The sequence below is a fragment of the Oncorhynchus tshawytscha genome, linkage group LG34, assembly GCF_018296145.1.
Source record: "Oncorhynchus tshawytscha isolate Ot180627B linkage group LG34, Otsh_v2.0, whole genome shotgun sequence".
Lineage (NCBI taxonomy): Eukaryota > Metazoa > Chordata > Actinopteri > Salmoniformes > Salmonidae > Oncorhynchus > Oncorhynchus tshawytscha.
The window spans coordinates 5,083,062-5,104,560 of record NC_056462.1 but is presented as its reverse complement, the minus strand read 5'-3'; the positions used below and the strand labels follow the sequence as shown (position 1 = coordinate 5,104,560).

Genomic DNA, 21,499 nt, shown 5'->3' with positions numbered 1-21,499 from the left:
GTCTATTTGCTAAAGCTGGGTCAATGTGCTAAAAACCCAGTGTTTGCGTTCCTTGTCTTTCAAAGCTGGCACAGAGGCTGGATATACCTATTCGTCAAAGGGTGTATTCAGTGAGGAGAAATGTTCAGAATATTACAGAAATAAATGTAATTTTCCCTAATATACATGACAGACAATCTTGTCGGTTATACACATTTACAGCTGAACGTTCTGCAGCCTAACATTACACCCTCCCGATCCAACCCATAGAGTTACAGTTTGCAGTGAACTTCCCTTTCCCCAGATGCATGCACGCACAGGCTTCACAGTCAGACAGACAGACAAATGTTTTACATACTTGAACATCTTCAGATTCATGGTAACCATGACTACCCGATAAAGAAAATGAGAGCCTCACACTCTAGGAGCGCAGATGCAACAATTTAATAACCAACGTTTCACCAGACAAGCTGTCTTCATCAGGGTATAATGACAAACACTGCGGGTTACTAATTTATATAATTTGGAAGGACACACAGGTGTCTGTAATCATGGCCGGGCGTGGCTTGATGTTACTGGTTGATATACAGATATAAATAGAACATATAAAAAGCATGAATGGATATACGATCATAAATACAATGTGGCTACATAGGCCTACAAAACATTTAAAATGAATAGAAAAATCACAATAATCACAAGAATGGCTTCAGGTCAAAGTCTATGTTGAGACCAAAGGGAGCAAGTGTCTTTAAATTAAATATCCAGACAGCCTCTCCTTTTAACAATAAATTGTCAAGGTCTCCCTCTCACTTAGGGGACGTGTTAGATGCTGATATAGCGAAAGGACGAAATAGAGTGGTCCGCTTCCAAAAAGTGGGCCGCAACTGGGTACATCGAGTTAATTCGCTCTTAGTTCCACCCACATCATTTTTACCACAAGGACAAGTTATAAGATAAATTACTGCCTTGGTGGAGCATGATAACACCTTTGATTGGGATCTGTTTCCCTGTTTGAGGGTGTTAGAAGGATCTACGTTTGTAAATGCCATGACATTGAGCACAGCAATAACACTTGTAGTTTCCATTCAGTAGAATAGAAGTCTTGTAGTGATGGGTCGTTTGCGAAGAGCCGGCTCTTGTAGGTGAACGTTGGGAGCCAACTCGCATATCAGAAGAGACAAATCTGTTTATAAAAATATACAAAAATTAAGATATGAATAATCAAAAGATTTAAATCAATATAATTAACTCATTCAAAGAATGAAAAAAATAAAAAATAATATAGGCTTAAATGCTCAAGTGCACACACATTCCTTCTGACTGTCTGCTCAGACTAACAGCCTCACCTGTTGTTTCTGTCAATCAGACACGCAGTGTCAACCAATGAACCAAAGATGCGTGAGGGAGGGCCGAGCCAATTCACTCATAGTCACACACTTAGCAGCCAAGGAGAGAGAGGAAGGACAGCTGTGAAAACAACAGCTGGAATATGAGTCGGAAGCGCAGTAGCATTTGGATGCATTTTAATAATGTAGATAAACAATGTTAGAGCACAGTGTAGAATTTGCCAAAACAAAATCTTATATAAAGCCGGTTCTACGCACAACCTACACCGGCATATGCGAACTGTGCACCCAACTGTGAAGCTAGCTGTAGTGGAGCTTGGAGAAACTAGTGGGTCTGCTAGTGATAGTGGTGGAGCCAGCATCTCCACACATGTATCCACTCAGTCAAGTAGTCCTACTCCGCGACCCACAGCAACACAGTCTTCTATGGACCAGTTTATGCCAAAGTCTATGTCTGTAGCAAAACAAGGCCAAACTGATATTGCATTGGCTACAATGATTTCCAGCTATTTTCGATCGTGGAGGACAGAGGATTTAGAAATTATAGCAATAGTCTAAATCCAATGTACACAATTCCAAGCAGAAAAACCCTTTCAAAATCACTTATTCCACAACCGGTACGAGCATCACAGGCTTCAGTGCGGGAAAGAGTCCAAAAAGCTACTACAGTTTCTGTGACAGGTAATATTAATGTACTTATCTGTACTGTAACCCTGGGTTTTCCATTCTTGTGGCAGTCCTCATGAGAGCCAGTTTCGTCATAGCGCTTGATGGTTTTTGCGACTTCACTTGAAGAAACTTTCAAAGATCTTGAAATGTTCTGGATTGGCTGACCTTCATGTCTTAATGTAATGATGGATTGTCTTTTCTCTTTGTTTATTTGAGCTGTCCCTGCCATAATATGGACCTGATCTTTTACCAAATTGGGCTATCTTATGTATACCCCCCTACCGTGTCACAACACAACTGATTGGCTCGAACGCATTAAGAAGGAAAGAAATTCCACAAATGAACTTTTAACAAGGCACAGGCATGATTCCATATGTGTTATTTCATATTTCATTTTGATGTCTTCACTATTATTCTACATTGTAGAAAATAGTCAAAATAAAGAAAAACCCTTGAATGATTAGGTGTCCAAACTTTTGACTGGTACTGTATATATAAAAAATGGACACGACCAAAGACATTTGCAAAAATGTTCTTTGTAATAATCATCTATATTTAGCATTTGGCTGACCAATGGGCAGTGACTGGCCCCTCTACCAAGATGGACCAGCCGGGTTTCTGATTGGCTGAGCTGATGTGGCGTAAATTCACATTCAAAGTCAAACGCAAATCATCGATGAGTGCGAGACCCGCTCTGACTCTGTCAGTCACTCAGACAAAATAGATAAACGGGAAGGTGGTGCAGAAAAAGTTAAAGACACCAATAAAGGTATCTCGAGGACAATGCTGCTAAATGTGTGAAGTCAACCAACTTATTTGCTGAAAGTTCTGGTTCTGCTGGTCCGAGTGCTGTATCTGTGCCTCTGAGAAATGACAGATCAGCTGTTGTGCAGTCAAGGTAGGAAGAAAACAGAGAATGACACACTCTCGCACACTGACACAGCTCATTTAGAGCTAATATTTTGGCTGCATATTGTAGGAAATATATTCATACTTAATTTAGTAGGCTAATTAGGGAATGGGGATTCGGGGGAACATTTAGACACTGGGCTACTTACGATATAGCCTAAGGTCATTAGATTGTTTACGGTGCATTCGGAAAGTATTCAGACCCCTTGACTTTTTCCACATTTTATTACGTTTCATTTTGTTATGTTACAACCTTATTCTAAAATGGATTAATATAGACATAATACCCTCATATATTCATCTACACACAATACCCCATAATCACAAAGCAAAAACAAGTTTTTGAATTTAGATGAATTCAAAAAACTGACAATTTACATTTACAAAAGTATTCAGACTCTTTACTCAGGACTTTGTTGAAGCACCTTTGGCAGCGATTACAGCCTCCAGTCTTATTGGGTATGGCGCTACAAGCTTAGCACACCTGTACTTGGGGAGTTTCTCACATTCTTCTCCAGAGATCCTCCTAAGCTCTGTCAGGTTGGATGGGGAGCGTCGCTGCACCGCTATTTTCAGGTCTCTCCAGAGATGTTTGATAGGGCTGGCTGGGCCACTCAAGGACATTCAGAGACTTGTCCCGAAGCCACTCCTGGGTGTGTGCTTAGGGTCGTTGTCATGTTGGAAAGTGAACATTCACCCCAGTCTGAGGTCCTGAGCACTCTGGAACAGGTTTTAATCAAGTATCTCTGTGTACTTTGCTCCATTCATCTTTGCCTCAATCCTGACTAATCTCCCAGTCCCTGCCTCTGAAAAACATCCCCACAGCGTGATTCTGCCACCACCATGTTTCACCGTAGGGATGGTGCCAGGTTTCCTCCAGATGTGAAGCTTGGCATTCAGGCCAAAGAGTTCAATATTGGTTTCATCAGACCAGAGAATCTTGTTTCTCATGGTCAGAGAGTGCTTTGGGTGCATTTTGGCAAACTCCAAGCTGTCATGTGCCTTTTACTGAGGAGTGGCTTCCGTCTGGCCACTCTACCATAAAGCCTAATTGGTGGAGTTCTGCAGAGATGGTGGCCCTTCTGGAAGGTTCTCCCATCTTCACAGAGGAACTCTAGAGCTCTGTCAGTGTGACCATCAGGTTCTTGGTCACCTCCCTGACCAAGGCCCTTCTCCCCGATTGCTCAGTTTGGCTGGGCGGCCAGTTCTAAGAAGAGTCTTGGTGGTTCCAAACTTCTTCCATTTAAGAATGATGAAGGCCAATGTGTTCATGGGGACCATCAATGCTGTAGAAATTTTTGATACCGTTCCCCAGATCTGTGCCTTGACACAATCATGTCTCGGAGCTCTATGGACAATTCCTTCGACCCCATGGCTTGGTTTTTGCTCTGACATGCACTGTCAACTGTGGGACCTTATATAGACAGGTGTGTGCCTTTCCAAATCATGCCCAATCAATTGAATTTACCAAAGGTAGACTCCAATCAAGTTGTAGAAACATCTCAAGGATGATCAATGACAACAGGCTGCACCTGAGCCCAATTTTCGAGTCTCAATTACTTATGTAAATAAGGTAATTCTGTTTTTTATTTTTAATACATTTGCAAACATTTATAAAAACCTGTTTTCGCTTTATCATTATGGGGTATTCTGTGTAGATTGATGATGATTTTTTTTTACGTAATCCATTTTAGAATAAGGCTGTAAAGTAACAAAATGTGTAAAAAGGGAAGGGGTCTGAATACCTACCGAATGCACTGTATTACACATGGGTAAAGCAATAGCCACCTACTAGACATTTATACAGTGCTTTTTACTAAACACAAGTCATTATTTACATTTGACATTTTAGTCATTTTGCAGAAGCTCTTATCTAAAGCGACTTACTTGCTTTCGAGTGCATTAATGTTAAGTTAGCTAGGTGGGACAGCCACATATCACAGGCATTGCAAGTACACTTTTCCGACATAAAGTAGTTATCAGCAAAGTCTGAGCTGGGGGGCGGGCGAGGGGGTCAAGTGGAAGTGGTGGTTCAGGAAAGTATTAATAAAAAAATAAAAAAATGGGGTGGGGGGGGGTCGAGAGGAGGAGGAGGAGGAGGATTATTTAAGATACTCTTTCAAGATGTAGGGATTCAGGTGCTTTCAGAAGATGGGCAGGGACTCTGCTGTCCTAGCTTCAGAGGGAAGCTGGTTCCACCATTCGGGTACCAGGACAGAGAAGAGTTCAGACCAGAGGTGGGAGAACGGAGTGCTCGTGATGGGGTGTAAGGTTTTAGCATAGCCTGAAGGTAGGGAGGGGCAGTTCCTGTTGCTGCTCTGTAGGCAAGCACTATGGTCTGCTAGTGGATTCGAGCTTCGACTGAATGCCAGTGGAGTTTGCGGAGGAGAGGGGTGACATGGAAGAACTTGGGAAGATTTAAAACCAGGCGGGCTGCAGTATTATGGGTAAATTGCAGACGTTTGATGGCACAAGCAGGGAGCTCAGGCAACAGCGAGTTGCAGTAGTTTACACGGGAGATGACAAGTGCCTGGATTAGGACCTGCACAACTTCCTGTTTGAGGTGGGGTCGTACTCTACGGATGATGTAGAGCATGAACCTGCCGGAGCGAGTCACTGTTTTGATGTTTGCAGAGAACGACAGGTTGTTGTCCAGACAAGGTTATTTTCAATCTGGGAGGGTGACACTGGAGTTGTCAACCATGATAGATTGGTATTTGAGCAGGCAGGCCTTCCCCGGGAGGAAGAGTAGCTCTGTCTTGTTGAGGTTGAGCTGGAGGTGGTGGGCCGACATCCAAGCTGAGATATCTGCCAGGCACGCAGAGCTGCGTGCTGCCACCTGGGTGTCAGAAGGGCAGAAGGGCAGAAGGAGGAAAGTAGTTGAGTGTCATCCACATAGCAATGATAGGCGAGACCACGTGAGGATAAGATAGAGCCGAGTGACTTGGTGTATAGAGAGAATAGGAGAGGGCCTAGAACCAATCAGTGAGAGTACGTGGTAGGAGCGGCCAGGCAGGTAAGATGCAATCGAAGAGTGCAGAGGCTGAGATACCCATCCCTGAGAGGGTGGAGAGGAGAGTCTGATGGTTCACGGTGTACAAGGCAGATCGGATAGATCTAGGAGGATGAGTCAGCTTTGGCAGTTTGGAGAGCCTTCGTGACACAGAGAAGAGCAGTCTCGGTTGAGTGACCAGTCTTGAAGCCAGATTGGTCAGGGTCAAGAGGATCGTTCTGAGAGAGATTTTTTTTAAAGAGTTGATAAGAGACAGCACACTCAAGTGTTTTGGAAAGAAAAGAGAGCAGGGATACAGGTCTATAGTTTTTGACGACAGATGAGTCAAGTATATTTCAATACAGGTCAATTCGAGGACAGTGTGTATTTTAATTGTTTAATAAATGCTTATTTGCTTTTGAATATCAGTCTCTTCAGCCCAGTGAGTGGGTTTATGAGCTGAAGTAACAAGTGACTCTGGTGTCGGATTACATTGCATAGTCACTGAAAGGCGCAGCATTGTCAAATTAAGTGCAATGCTGGAAATCTATCTGCATCCAAATAAACTAGTCCTGGCGCCGTTGTTTGGCAAAACACAAAAGGTTGTATATTGAATTCAATAGAGGGGGGGGAGAAAGACTTTCGACCCCCCCCTAAATCAAACAAAACACCCAAAAGTCTCCTGCATACATGTACCATACTCACCTTGCCCTCTACACCATGATACAAAAACAACACCACACATCACAATCACAATAACCAAAACCTCACCACTTCTACAGCCATATATCCAACCCATCTTCCCCAGCTGTACAGACAGCCCCCCCAACACACCATATCTCCTGAAACATCTCCACACTTTTTATCATTTTACAGAATCCAAATTCCACCCTAAGGCACGCAGAGACCATCCCATTAAACAATAGTAAAGGGTCTGTTATCCCCCACCTTTGACCCTGTTCCTCCTTGTTAGTCAAATAGCCTACTTTGCCTGAGCAAACAGAAAATTCAACAACACACATTTGGCCTTCTCCTTATTTGAATACCTATACCCCATTATAAACATCCCAACAGTAAACTCCACCCCCAACCTCTCACACAGAATTTCCAACAGAGACTCTTCTTCGTGGGGCAGTATACTGAATTTCTGCCTGACTGACGTGCCCAAAGTAAACTGCCTGTTACTCAGACCCAGAGGCTAGGACATACATATAATTGGTAGAATTAGCTAGATAACACCTTGAAGTTTCTAAAACTATTAAAATCATGTCTGTGAGTATAACAGAACTGATATGGCAGGCAAACATCTGAGGAAAATTCATCCGGAAATAGTTTTCTTTGGAAGTCTATGGGTCTATACATCAAAATTCCTCCAAGATTGTAGTTCCTATGGCTTCCACTAGATGTCACAGGTCTTTATACAGGGTTTCAGGCTTGTTTCTTGAAAAATGAACGAGTAGTTGTAGTTTATCCAAGGTGTTGTCATTAGGAAAGGTAGGCTTTTGGCTCGTATGAATGAGGGCTCGCTTTCGTTATTTCCCTTTCCTATTGAACACCGTTCTTTCCGTCTGAAATATTATCGTTTACATATTATTATTTACAAATTAGGGTATCCCGCTAGCGGGACACCTAGCCCAAAGAGGATGATTTTAATGGCATTAACCTGGCGCACACAGAAAACACATGAATCACAGTTTCACTCAAAACACAGAAAGGATACCCCTGTAGGACTCCCGGTTCAACCCGTGCCAACCAGCTGTTAGTGGCCAGGGCTCCATGTAGAACCCTCCACTGGAGGTCCCCTGACATCTTTGGTACTGGGTTTGTAGAGCCCCCTCCATCTAAAACCCACCATATTCTCCGCCCCACATACCCCCGCCACTGATATGCCTTCACTCCTTTTAGGCTCCTAATATTCCTCACCTTAATGCAGAGGTTGTAGACGGCTCTACCTCCCACCCCCCCAAACTCCCCCAGGCTCGGAGTGTTAAAATCTAACAAGTCCTCCCGACCCCCTTGCCAGTCCCCAGTCTCTGCCGTCACCTGCAGTGGCGGAAACATTGGTGGCTCTCAGCATCGCAGAGTAAAAGTCTGAGAGACCTGCTGTCCTCAACCTCTCCAGCTTTATGAGGAACAGCCCTAATCCGCTAGCCGCTGATGGTGGTGATGGCCCGACCATAAAAAGTCCACCAGCTTGCATTGCAGGTCTGCGAGCAGACCGGCAGGGGGAGGATTGAGGACAGTCAGTTTATGCCACAGGGAAGATGCTACCAGGTTGTTGATTATCAGTACCCTCCCTCTATATGACACTTGGGACAGAAGACACCTCCACCTGGCCAGTCTTAACACCACTGCTTGTGACAGCCCCTCCCAGTTCTTCCTGACCCACCTCTCGGAGCCCAGGTACGCCCAAAATGTTAAGCCCTTCACAACCCCACTGCAAACTCCCTGGAAGCAGAAGAGGGGCCCTATCCTCCCATGCACCACATAACAGAGCTTTGCTCTTGCCACAGTTTACCTTAGCTCACAAAGCTCCCTCATACACCTTCAGACTAGTCTCTAGTGCCTGCATATCCTGACCATCCCAGATACGCCATTTGCATACACTGACACTGCTATGGCTGTCAACACACCCATCACTGTCCAGCACACTCCCTGCAGTCTCCTGTGTAGCAGGCCCAAAAAAGGCTCATTAGCTGGTGTATATAACTTCCCTGATAGAAGGCATCCTTGTCTGATGCCCCGTCTCACCCAGACTGGCCTACTGAGCCCCCCTCCCACCTTGACCATATATGACGCCCCAGCATACAACATCTTCACACAGGTCAAAAACCTTTCCACAAACCCAAACATAGATATCACATTAAACAGATAATCATGGTCCACTCTATCAAATGCCTTCTCTTGATCTAAAGAGACCAGTCCAAAGTTCACCTTAGAACCTCTTGACAAGTCCGACATGTCCCTAATTAAGAACAAGTTGTCCGTGCTTGAGCGTCCCGGTATACAATGTGTCTGGTCCTTGTGTACAATAGAGTTCAGATGAGACTTCAGTCTGTTAGAGAGGACCTTGGCAAATATATTGTAGTCCGCATAGAGCAATGCCAAAGGCCTCCAGTTCTTAAGTTCACACAAGTTCCCTTTTTTGGGCAGGAGAGTCAGAGCCGCCCGACGGTAGCTCATTAGCAACTCTCCTACCCAGACGCATTCACGTAAAAGAAGTCTAGTCCAACTATTCCCCAGAATTCTGTTTAAAACTCCACTGGGAGTCCATCTACCCCCGGTGCACGGCCGGGGGACATCTGGGTTACGGCCTCTGCCAGTTCATGGGATAAAAGAGGAATGTCCATTTCATCCCTCTGTGCCAGAGAGAGCTTAGGGAGTTCTGCAAACAAGACCTGAGCATACATAGGATCACACAATTCTGCCCTATACAACTCCGTATAAAACTCCACAGTCCACTCCCGCATCTCCCCCACCACAGAGGTCACCCGCCCATCAGACAGCCGTAGACAATGCATACCCTTGGCTTCACCGCTCTGTCTTTCCAAACCAAAGAAGAAGGATCTGGGAGTGTCCTTGAGCATGGAGAACATAGCTCTTACAAGTGCTCCCTTTGCTTTAACCTGGAAAAAACTTCCCAGGTCTTGACGTAATTAAGCTAAATTAGCCTGGAGGACTACATTTCCTTGCCCCACCATCTCTACCTCCATCTCACTAATACTACGCTCAAGTTCCCTCAATATTTTCCTACCCTCTGAGGATGAGAGAGCTGTAGACTGTTGACAGAAAAGCCGAATTTGGACTTTTCCCACATCCCACCATTGACTCAGAGACTTATACTCCTCTCTTTGCTGCCCCAACGTTTCCCCCAAAAATCTGGATATCTGAGAAAAAAGTGTCATCTTGTAAGAGCTTTACATTAAACTTCCAATAAGATGCCTGCCGGGGCCCTGGTGAAATAGACAGCCGAGCCATGGTTATGTGGTGATCCGAAAACCCCACTGGGAGAATGGTAGCACCCAGCAGCCTATTGCTCTGATTCCTGGACATGTAAAAACTATCAAGTCGGGCTGCACTCACCCTAGCCCCAAAGACCTTCACCCATGTATACTGTCTTGTGTCAGGATGTTTAGTTCTCCAAACATCCACTAGGTTGAACTGATTAATGATGTCCCTTAACACTCCCTCTGACCCTGAATGAGGCTCTTCCCCATTTCTGTCTTTCTCAAAATCCATTGTACAGTTCCAGTCCCCGCCGACCACCAGCGTCTCCTCATGCGCTACAAGGGAGAGTTCCTGTCTAAGACACTCAAATAGAACCCCCACTCGTTCTCCCTGTGTTAAGCGCATACACATTTATAAAGACACGACCCATGTTGTTAATTTCTGCTTTCACAATAAGCAGCCTACCCTTACACACCTCCTTTGAGGAGCACATTTTTACAGACAGACCCGGTACAAAAAGGACTGCCACCCCTGCACTAACAGACGTGTCCCTTTCCACCAGAGCTCCCAATTGACTTCATTCACCACATCACTATGTCTCCTGCAGAAACAACCCTGTACTCTTTTTTTGTTTTACACATTCGCCCAACACACTCCTCTTTCCCGCATCTCTGGCGCCATTTATATTGAACGAGCCTACCCGAAGAGTCTTGATAAGAAGTGGGGAAAAAAGCCAGCAATGAAAGACACCAATAGCAAAACTCAAAAATCCCCAGTGCCAGAAAAAACATATTCATCTAAACAACATCTGAAGGTAGACTTCCTCAACCTAAACCGTTTCTTGGGTGAGAGGACACCATGCCCCTCATTTGTCATAGCATGTTGTACTGATCTTACAAACTTTCTCGGATCAGAAAAAAAGAGCCTCAAGATTAACTTTTTTCCCCTTGTTCCCATTCAGGAAACTTGTCAGTTCCCTCACGGTGTACTTTGACCCTTCTGCTTGACTGGCTATCATCATCCTCGTCCTCAGACTCACCTTCCTCATCTCCATCTCCCATCCTGACCACCTGCCCTTCCTCTCTCAAGGTTCCTTGGTACCTTAGACCACCCCAGCCTATCCCCTCCCACCTCCTTTATTCTCCCCCTATTTCCTCTTCCGCTTGACACCCTCCTCCCTAGTCTGTTACACATCCCCACTATACACTCCTCATCCATCTACAGCAGCATCTTTAGCCTGACTAGTCCCAGCCTCATCTACACCACCATCAGTAGCCTGATTAGACTCAGCCTCATCTACACCACCCTCCATAGCATGACTAGGCCCAGCCTCAACTACCCCACCATCTCTAGCCTGACTTGGCCCAGCCTCATCTACACCACCATCCCTGGCATGACTAGGCCCAGCTTCTCCTGCCTGTGTCTCATTGCCCCCTGCACGTTGACCTCGATTTCCCCCACGGGCGCCTGTACCCTCACCTTGTCTACGGCCTTTATGTGGGCACACAAAGCTCTTATGACTTAAATCCCCTCACTCAAAACACCATAGACTATCTGTGCTGGCAAACCCTGTGTAGAGCCTCTCGCCATGCCTCACTTTCAAATGCACATTTAGCTGTTGCTCATTGTTATTCAGAAACATGAACACTTGCCTCAGGAATGAAACAACATGCTTAACGGCATCTGCCTGAAAACCTGCCAACAGTACTCGAAAACCACTAGCAAACTTACCAAAAAGACTCAGCTCTTTCCTGATTTGATCATCCACAATAAACAGAGGAACATTTGCAACTACCACGCTGGTCGAAGGGGTAGAAAGAGGCGAAATTGGCACCAACACACCCCTTACAAATATTCCACTAGCAATGAGCCTACACACCAAATTTGCTATTTTCATGAACACAACTACAACTTTGTTAATTCTGGAAGCAGAATGTATAAATTCAGCTCCTACCTGTTCACCGACAGCGAGCAGAACCTCCTCCACCTTAACTCCATTCTCAGGAACACACCTGAATCCATGCCGTGTCGACAGTCTCCTCCGCGCGAGGCTGAGAAGTCATCACGCACACCACACCTTCCAAACCCCAGGAAACTAAAACTCTGTCCTCTTCCACCCTTTGAAAAAACAGTGGGTACCGCTAAAACAAAACAGTGCATTAACCCTCCACCACAGAAAATAAAATTGAAAGAAAAGACCAAGGAGAGAATCAAGAAAATAAGTTAGGACAGAGCCCTCCACAGCAAACACCCAAACTCACACAAATAATTCCCAGCATGCACTGCAAGAGAGAAAGAGAGAGGGAGAGAGAGAGGAACTGGCAGTCTCTCCTTGTCTCTCACTGTTTTCTTGTTTTGAATTATATGTAGCTTAATATTTAAACACTTAGCTAAATGGACAGGGGGGAACACTTGACATGTACTCATTTTAAATATGTAGTTAGGCTGTTATAGATGCCCATAGACTTATATAATACCTTTCTTTAACCATTACTCCCACATTAATAAACCATTTACTAATCATTAGCAAAGTCATTTTGCAGTCCCTAATCTAAAGTGACTGCTATTTATAATTTATGTATACTTTTGAAGTGTTTTGAGTCACCTGTCTAATCTCTCACAAAAAAAGATGGGCAGTACCAATGCCATTCATTGGTAGACAAAAGGTAGGTGTGGCTGAATTTGTTTCCCAGTCCACCCCTGGGCAGAGTAACTTCCACTGTCTGGCTGTGGCTCAACTTACCCCAAGAGACCACTTTTTTTTGGACAAGCTATGTTTTCAAAACTGCAATGTTTAAATGAGTTCTGAGTATTTCCAGGCATACACAACATCCTGAAATATTTGTCGATGTATATTTTTGGAAAGAATACTATATTTCCCTTGACGGAGTGATATTGAATGTAAAAAACAAAATGGCACAACTCACCTCACTCTCCCCTACCATTCTTAACCTGTTCTTGATTACAGCAGCCTGGCCAAGAAGCCAAAAGACAGCAATAGAACACTTTTTTTTTTAAACATAAGTACAGAAATCACTGGTTGCTTTCTTCTAAATAAATTTTGTCGAGCTTATCTTAGACTGCCTGGTGTAAAGCAACACATTGACGAGTCCAAAAAAAAATAGAAAAGCCTGCCCACCCAGCACATCAGGTAAGCCAAAACAAGCACAACAAATGTATTGAACGAAAACAAATAATATCCCACCCACAACTGAAGTGCACAGCCTCCCTTGGGTAGATATTCCTGCAGTACCTGGTAAAAGGCTGGTGTGGCTGACATTCCAGGGCTGATCCCAGTCCACCCCGGGTGACTTAGTCCTGCTGTGGTTATTATGTCTATCTCTGGTTCTCTAATTAAGTATCTCTGGCTGAAATTACATTTCTCAGAGCAGGAGAAAATTGCAAGTGACGCAGCTCACCTCAGTCCCCTCGATAAACACACACCTATACACACACACACACACACATGCACACATACTCTCACTTAGCACGCATACGCACGCACACACTTATTATGACTCCTGCTGTCAGTCGTATAATTTACATAATTAGGTTAACATTTATTCCTGGTCTAATTGAGCCTTTGCTTTTCTGAGCATGAATTGAATGCCGTGCATTTGTGCGTCACACCTTCGCATGGCCTACTTTTTCAATTTTCCCGGCACTTGGAAAGGCGTTTTCAGTCATCCTCAGCTTTTTCTCCATGTCTTTACCCTTTAGGTGATTCATGTCAATTTGTGCATCTCAAATGGCACTTCTAAAGGGAAGTTATGTCGGCTACACCTGCACTGTATCTGCGAGCTGTTGGCTAGAGCGCACGTGCCAATACCAGAGTGGGCACACTACCTATATAACGCAAAATATATATATATATATATAAGAAAACTATCAGTAGAGTTGAACATGTGATGTTTCATTTAACTTGTATTTTGTATTCGGTACATGGAATTTACTATGATTCCTTATCACAATTCCCAATCCGTGTAGATGAAGGGTAGGACCTGGTTAAATAAGGATTGTTTAACTGTAACGGTGCTGGGTTTTTCATGCTCAACAGTTTCTCAACAGTTTTTTCAAGAATGGTCCACCATCCAAAGGACATCTAGTCCTTGACACAAATGGGTGAAGCATTGGAATTAACATGGGCCAGCATCCCTGTGGAATGCTTTGTACACATTGTAGAGTCCATGTCTCAACAAATTGGGGCTGTTCTGAGGGCAAAGGGGGGTGCAAATCAATATTAAGAAGGTGTTCCTAATGTTTTATGCACTCAGTGTACGTGATCGTATACTGCACGTGTAAGTGTTACAGTATAGCTTCCGTCCTTCTACTCGCCCCAACCTGGGCTCGAACCAGGGACCCTCACTCACGAAGCATTCGTTGCCCATCGCGCCACAAAAGCCGCGGCCCTTGAAGAGCAAGGGGAACGACTCCTTCAAGGGCTCAGAGCGAGTGACGTCACCGATCGAAGCGCTACTAGCGCGAACCACCGCTAACTACTAGCCATTTCACATCGGTTACATAAGCAAGGTGTGACACCATTATGTTTTAGTCTAATCTGTTTGGGCTTCTTGCGGTCAATTTGCAGTCTCCAAATTATTTGTAATTATGTTCCGGTTCCCCGACCATCTGCTCGAGAAAAAAATCCTCCCGTGGCTGAATCTAATTGATGATCCCTGCCATAGAATCCGGCTCTCTGACAGACTATGTTTAACACTTTACGTGCGTGTGTGGGTGGGCTGTCTCAATCATAATAAATGGGTGGCCAATAAATCTTGCTGATTTAATTGCGATTAGCTATCAAGTTCTCTGCCAAGGGGTGCTTTGAATTTTAATGAAATTGCATTTTAATAATTCCGAATCTTTCTAACAAGCGAGAGAGAGAGGTGGAAACTGAGCTGCACTTCCAAACCACCTGCCAAATGTATGACTATATTAGACACATTTCACTCAGATTACAGAGACCCACAAAGAATTCGAAAACAAATAAAATGTTGATAAACTCCCATATACATTGGGTGAAATATCACAGTGAGTCATCGCAGCAGCAATATTTGTGACCTGTTGCTACAAGAAAAGAGCAACCAGTGAAGAACAAACACCATTGTAAATACAACTTATATTTATGTTTATTTATTTTCTCTTTTGTACTTGAACTATTTACACATTGTGTTATAACACTATACATAGCCATATTATGACATTTGTCTATATTCCTTTGAAACTTTTTTAAGTTTAATGTTTACTGTTCATTTTTTATTGTTTATTTCACTTTTGTTTATCTATGTTTCCCATGCCAATAAATCCCTTTGAATTGAAATTGAATTGAAAGCGAGAGAGAGAGAGAGGCAGAGACTAACCTGGCTCTTCAGTCACTGCAAGGAAAGGAAATTAACCTTCTCCGCCCTTTAGTAATCAATTTACACAATCAGGAGAGGAGGGCAGAGATTCCACTACCAGCTTAAACCCTAGAGTCGATGTCCGCGGACCGCGGAAGTTGAATTAGAATAATAAAAAAATCGCCAATAAATCTGTCAGTTTGAACTAGAGATATTTTTGGTTGTTGCATTGGATGTCTCTCAAATCGACCACACTTCCGGATCGGCGGTGAAAGGTGAAATAGCTAGAGCTGTTTTATCAGACCATGAGCAACAAAGAGCCACAGAACACTGCTGTACCTCATCGATCATTGTAAAAGTAAACATGTAAGCGTTCTCTCACTCTCTCTCTCAGCGTGAACAATCAAGCATTGAGCCGCCAAATATCTGACACAAACACACACACACACACTGCGCGCGCCTGCAGCACCGGTTTAAAAGTGCTGCCAAACACATCGCGCGCATTACGTCTCCTCCAGTATCTGCACAGAGAAAGCAATGTCCCCCTCTCCTCGCGCCGCTACTGATGCGCTCGAGGAAGTCCGGTGATTGGAAGTCCCAATTGGAAGTCCCAATCACCCGCAGACATGCGAGGTGCGTGTCTATGGCTGTCCCTCACCTATTTGGCCGCCAGCCCCGACGGGTTGGGGGCACGGGAATACAGCAACTCAACCGTTATCGGCGGGGTTCTATTTGTGGATGCAGAAGGGCTGTTGAACCTCTCAGACCCGTACACGTCCAACCGGACAAATGTCTTCTCGCTGGACCTGGACGAGGGCACGCTCGCGGACTGGCACTCCATGGCGGGTAAAAAGCGCTACGGGGGAGAGTCCCAGAACGCGACCGTGAAATCCCTACTGGTCGTGGCTTACTCTTTCATCATTGTCATCTCGCTGTTCGGAAACACGCTGGTGTGCCATGTGGTGATCAAGAACAAGCGGATGCACTCCGCCACGAGCCTGTTCATCATTAACCTTGCGGTGGCAGACATTCTCATCACGCTGCTCAACATGCCCTTTACTTTGGTGCGATTCGCACACATGCACAACACACATCACAGATGATTACACACACACACACACACACACACACACACACCACCTCGATGTTTTGTTGTTTTAAAGAGCGTTTGAGATTCTTGCGGTATAAAAATGTAATATTTTACTGCTACCTTTTTCATCATGGTAGATCAGTGGTTATCTCAGGAAGGGAAAGAACGAATAGGTTTTAAAATCCATTTTAACCAATTATTCACAGATGGTTTGGATGATGTGTGAGGGTTATCTGTCAGTGTTAAATCGATCTATCACGCGTATGGATAGGAAAGCTCCAGCCTTTCATCACTCCATCATGCCAGTAAAAAACGCCCTCGACAACATGCCTGTGTGGTCTCCCTCAGGTTCGCTTTGTGAACAGCAGCTGGGGGTTCGGGAAGGGTATGTGCCACATCAGCCGGTTCGTCCAGTACTGCTCCCTGCACGTATCCACACTCACTCTCACTGCAATCGCGTTGGACAGACGCCAGGTAGGCCAACAGTCATACATACAATTGGTGTGAATATCGTGAATGTCGGGTATGTGCTTCGTCTAATTAAAGTGTTGCAGTTTGCTTCGTCTAGCAAAATAACATCTGTAAAGGAAAGCTGTTAGGAGGAAAGTGGGTCAAGCGTCAGCACGCGGAAGCGCAAAGGGGAACCGTCCACGCGGCAATTCTGCCTTAGCTCAAGCGGTGAATCAAATAGACTCGCTAATTGTCAGCTTGTTACTAGTGAATCACCAGGCTGACGGTTCGATACAGGCAACGAAAAGCCAACTATTATGTTGTTGTGTCCACATAGAAATACATTTGTAGGGATAGGTCTATTTCAATGGAGCATGACAATAGATGTAACATACATATATTGGTTTATGGTCATAGTTTGAGGGACAAGACAGCTCCCAAGCTATAGGGAAAAGTGTGTTATTTTCTGGCGTGTGTTATTTTCACATTATTTTCACATTAAGTTGTTTTTCATAGAGTTGTATTGGATATGAGTCTACTATGTATCAATGAGCTACAGAGCTCAAGCTGAGTTTGAGTACAATTTTTTTTTCTCAAACCAAAAGTGTGGCTTGTAAGGGAGGAGTGTGTAACAGAGAATAGCAGCAGGTGTGTGTAATGGAGTGTGTGTCTTGGAGAATGTGTGCGGTCTGGTGTGTATAATGCGGCCTGATAAAAACACTTTGTTTGTGTGTGTGCAGGTCATTCTCCACCCTCTGAGGCCCCGCATGTCCCCGACTCGCGGCGTTGTGTGTGTGATTCTCATCTGGGTCATGGCCAGCTGCTTCTCCTTGCCTCATGCTATCTACCAGAAGCTCCTAACCTTCGTGTACAGGTACACACACACACACACAAGTACACACACACACACTTTACCTTCGTGTACAGGTAACCCCCCCCACACACACACACACACACACAATAAATCGATAGAACAAACACTTCACTTTCATGCACAGGTACACACACACACACACACACACACTATATTGATCAACCAAACACCACCTTTGTGTACACAATACCCACAAGGTATTATTCTCTCACACGTCTCTCTTCCCTCCAGCCTCTCTCACTCTCCCTCTCACTACATTTTCTCATTAGACGTTTTGTTTTGGGGTTTCCAATATTGTTCCAATATTGTTGACTTTTCACAAGTGTATTCTTCCCTGTGCAATACTCATAGCTGGCTATGGGGTCTCTCTCATTTTCCTCTCTCTCCCTCCTTTCATTCTCCTTCTCACTCTCCCCCATCTTCCCCTCCTTCTCACTCCCTCTCCACCCCCCACCCCCCCCTCTCTCGCTCTCTCAGTAAGGAGAAGGTGCGCAGCCTTTGTGTCCCCGACTTCCCTGAGCCCTCTGACGTCTACTGGCAGTGCATCGACCTCCTCACCTTCATCCTCCTCTACGTCCTACCCCTCCTCATCATCACCGCCGCCTACTCAACCGTGGCTCGCCGCCTGTGGCGCCGTAATGCTATCGGGGACACTACCACTGCGCAGTTCGCTGTGCAGCGGCGGAAGCGGCGGCGCACCCTGACTATGTTGTTGGCGGTTGTTGGGGTGTTCGCGGTATGCTGGTTCCCTCTGAACTGCTACGTGGTGCTTCTCTCCAGCCAGGCCATTCAGTCATCCAATGCCTTGTATTTCTGTTTTCATTGGCTGGCGATGAGCTCAACGTGTTACAATCCCTTCATCTACTGTTGCCTGAACCCCGCCTTCCGCCAGGAGCTAAGGCTGCTATTGGGCATGTGCCAGAGGAGGGGGCGTGGAGGGGTGGGGCCGGTGCTGGTGGCTCCGCCCTCCTGCGCACCCTGCCACAGAGCCGCCTGGCCGGAGAGCCGCAATGGTTCTCGGCTGAGTCACGCCTCTTCACACCCGAGCCACGTCTCTTCTCGACCAAGCCACTCCTTGTCCTCTCACCAGCCCCCTAAAGACAGGCATGTCCTTTTCTCCGCTAGACATGCCAGTAAAACAGACATCCTATCAGTGGAGCCTATAGTAGCTGTCAGTTAACTTTGACTACCAGAATGCATTTGGGTTGGGATTGAGTGAATGATAGAGTTTATTTGACAATTAAAGACGTGTAAAGTTGCTGCATTAGGTGGTGAATCCTGTTGAAGGACTATGTTGTTAGCCAAAGACAGTGGGGGCTCTTGGACAGGAAATGTGAGATCTTTAAACTTTCATGACAGCGCCACCTTCAGGAAGAAATGTCTCACATGGATAGGAGTAGGGGTTGGGGAGGTCTAGCAACAAATGCAACACCCAAACCAGCAACTAGTCTGTTAGCACATACTGTATACACTGAGTGTACAAAACAGTTAAGGACACCTTCCTAATATTGAGTTTACACCCCCCCCTCCCTTTTGCCTTCCGAACAGTCTCAGTTCGTGGGGGCATGGACTCTACAAGGTGTCAAGTGTTCAACAGGGATGCTGGCCCAAGTCGACTCTAATGCTTCCCACAGTTGTGTCAAGTTGGCTGGATGTCCTTTGGGTGGTGGGACATTCTTGATACACACAGGAAACTGTGGGTACTACCATACCCTGTTCAAAGGCACTGAATGGAACACACACACAATCCATTTCTCAATTCTCTCATGGCCTAAACATCCTTCTTTAACTTGTCTCGTCCCTTTCATCTACAATGAATGAAGTGGATTTAACAAGTGACATAAATAAGGGATCATAGCTTTCACCTGGTCAGTCTATGCCAGAGCAGGTGTCCTCGATGTTTCGTACACTCAGTATACATTAGCAGAACAGTATTGTCCCGGCATAGACAGTTCTGCTTTGTCTCGGGACCGCGTTGCACCACAACCTGCAAAACTTCTCTGCCTCTCTTTATATTCTGGCTCTGTCTAGTTATTTTGTCTCGCTTTCCGAATAAATCACGGACAATTATATCCGTTATTGGACATGAAAAGGCGGTGGAATTTTGTAATTTCAACAGCTGCTGTTCATTCCAAAAAAATAATATTGTCTTCATCCCCACTGATCGCCCACTACACACAGATTATTAAGTGTTGTGGTGGGTCCCTGACAGCTTTTCATTTCATTTTTGTTGAAGACAGAACTCTCTAACCAGTGGGGGTGAAGACTGTGAGCGCAATATTCCGCTCCCCGAGTTTCACTGCTGCTATGTGGAGTTGCAGGAAGGCGAGGGGCGGATGGAGCTAGAGTTTGAAGGAACAATCTGTAACTTTCACTTCACGTCGGAAGTGCTATCTCTGCACGTTGTGTATACTGTGGCGTTGGGTCTCGCTCGGCAAATGTAACTGAAGGTGACCCACAGAATTTCAGTAACTCTGTAGCAGGTTCTGTGCATTTGCCAAGATCCACTCCTAATGTTTGCAAACATGTGGAGGGACAGCGCTTTTAACCATTGACTGTAAACGAAAGTAACAGACCGAACCTTTAAGATCTGATAAGAGTTCAGGACCGTGGGAAAGAGGAAGGGGGTAAGCTTTTGTGGTCCCCGAAAATGAGCAGATATGTGCACCACGTCATTGCGGTCTCTCGCTCTGCTGTGTGTGATTCTTGCTAGCTGTCACTCAAATGGCGAGGGGCTGAAGCTCATTGGCCGGAAACTGCTAGAGGGCTGGCCCACGTGTGGGTAAATGTAGGGATTTCGTGGCTAATTGACATAAAATCGTAATTCTGCCCATAGATTTATGTACTGTATGTATACATAGACACATCCAGCCCAAAGCGGGAGGTAAAAGAAAAAACGTTATAAAATACTAGTTGCCAAAGTACCAGAGCATAAATGTATAAATGGGCTCCCGAGTGGTGCAGTGGTCTAAGGCACTGCATCTCAATGCAAGAGGCATCATTACAGTCCCTGGCTTGAATCCAGGCTGGATCAGATCTGGCTGTGATTGGGAGTCACACAGGGCGGCACCCAATTGGCCCGTCTGGGTTTGGCCGGGGTAGGCCATCATTGTAAATAAGAATTTGTTCTTTTAACTGACTTGCCTAATTAAATCAATATTAAATATGTATATTTTTCAGTTGGATAAATATATTAAAGAAAAAAGTGGTGAACTATACTTGACGGAAGGAACCCTATAGGCCTGGTCAAAAGTAGTGCACTAAAGTAGAACAGGGTGCTATTTGGGACACTTTCTATAATGAGAATGGTACTGGTTATATTATGCATTAGCTTGTTGGAAATTAGGCACCGAGTAACCTCGTTCGCAGGCTCAATTACAGAGAGAGCCAGCTGGTGGTGTGATAACATGCGTCTTGGTGAGAGGTGTAGGAGTCAGGCGCAGGAGAGAGCAGGGATGTCTGAGAAGCGTGTTTAATAATATAGTCCAGCAATACAAAAACGGCACAGACCAAAACCCCAAAACTACGCTCTCGAATAATCAGAAACTCGTGCAAACGCACGGAGGAACAAACACAGTTCCGACACTTTACATACACGTGCGTAATAGCGAAAAAACAACAAACATCAAATACGATCGAGCGCAATGCACACAAATCTAATCCTGCACGAATTACGGCAGGTAACAGGTGCCCTATATACCCACAGAAATCAAAGCAACTGAAACCAGGTGTGAAAAGGAACACAGACAAAACAACCAGAAAATGAAAAAGGGATCGGTAGCGGCTAGTAGACCGGCGACACCGAGCGCCGAGCGCCGAGCGCCGCCCGAACAGGGAGAGGAGTTACCTTCGGTAGAAGTCGTGACAGGTGGACAAGATGAGTCACTCAAAGGATTCTGT

The 21,499-nt window shown here is 45.1% G+C and overlaps 1 protein-coding gene and 1 long non-coding RNA gene across 2 annotated transcripts; one reads left to right on the top strand and one right to left on the bottom strand.

The window, feature by feature from the left end:
- Positions 1–408: 408 nt before the first annotated feature.
- LOC121841822 lies at positions 409–1,475 on the bottom strand. The gene is made up of 2 exons (XR_006080775.1): positions 1,329–1,475; positions 409–1,165 (listed from the first exon to the last, which is right to left on the bottom strand). It is a non-coding gene; the product is annotated as an uncharacterized LOC121841822 (long non-coding RNA).
- A 14,203-nt stretch (positions 1,476–15,678) lies between these two features.
- LOC112231731 (probable G-protein coupled receptor 83) lies at positions 15,679–21,064 on the top strand. The gene is made up of 4 exons (XM_024398476.2): positions 15,679–16,249; positions 16,624–16,749; positions 17,466–17,599; positions 18,077–21,064. Exons 1-4 carry the CDS (start codon positions 15,812–15,814, stop codon positions 18,777–18,779), a joined length of 1,401 nt encoding a protein of 466 aa, XP_024254244.2. The 5' UTR covers positions 15,679–15,811; the 3' UTR covers positions 18,780–21,064.
- The last annotated feature ends 435 nt before the right edge of the window (positions 21,065–21,499 follow it).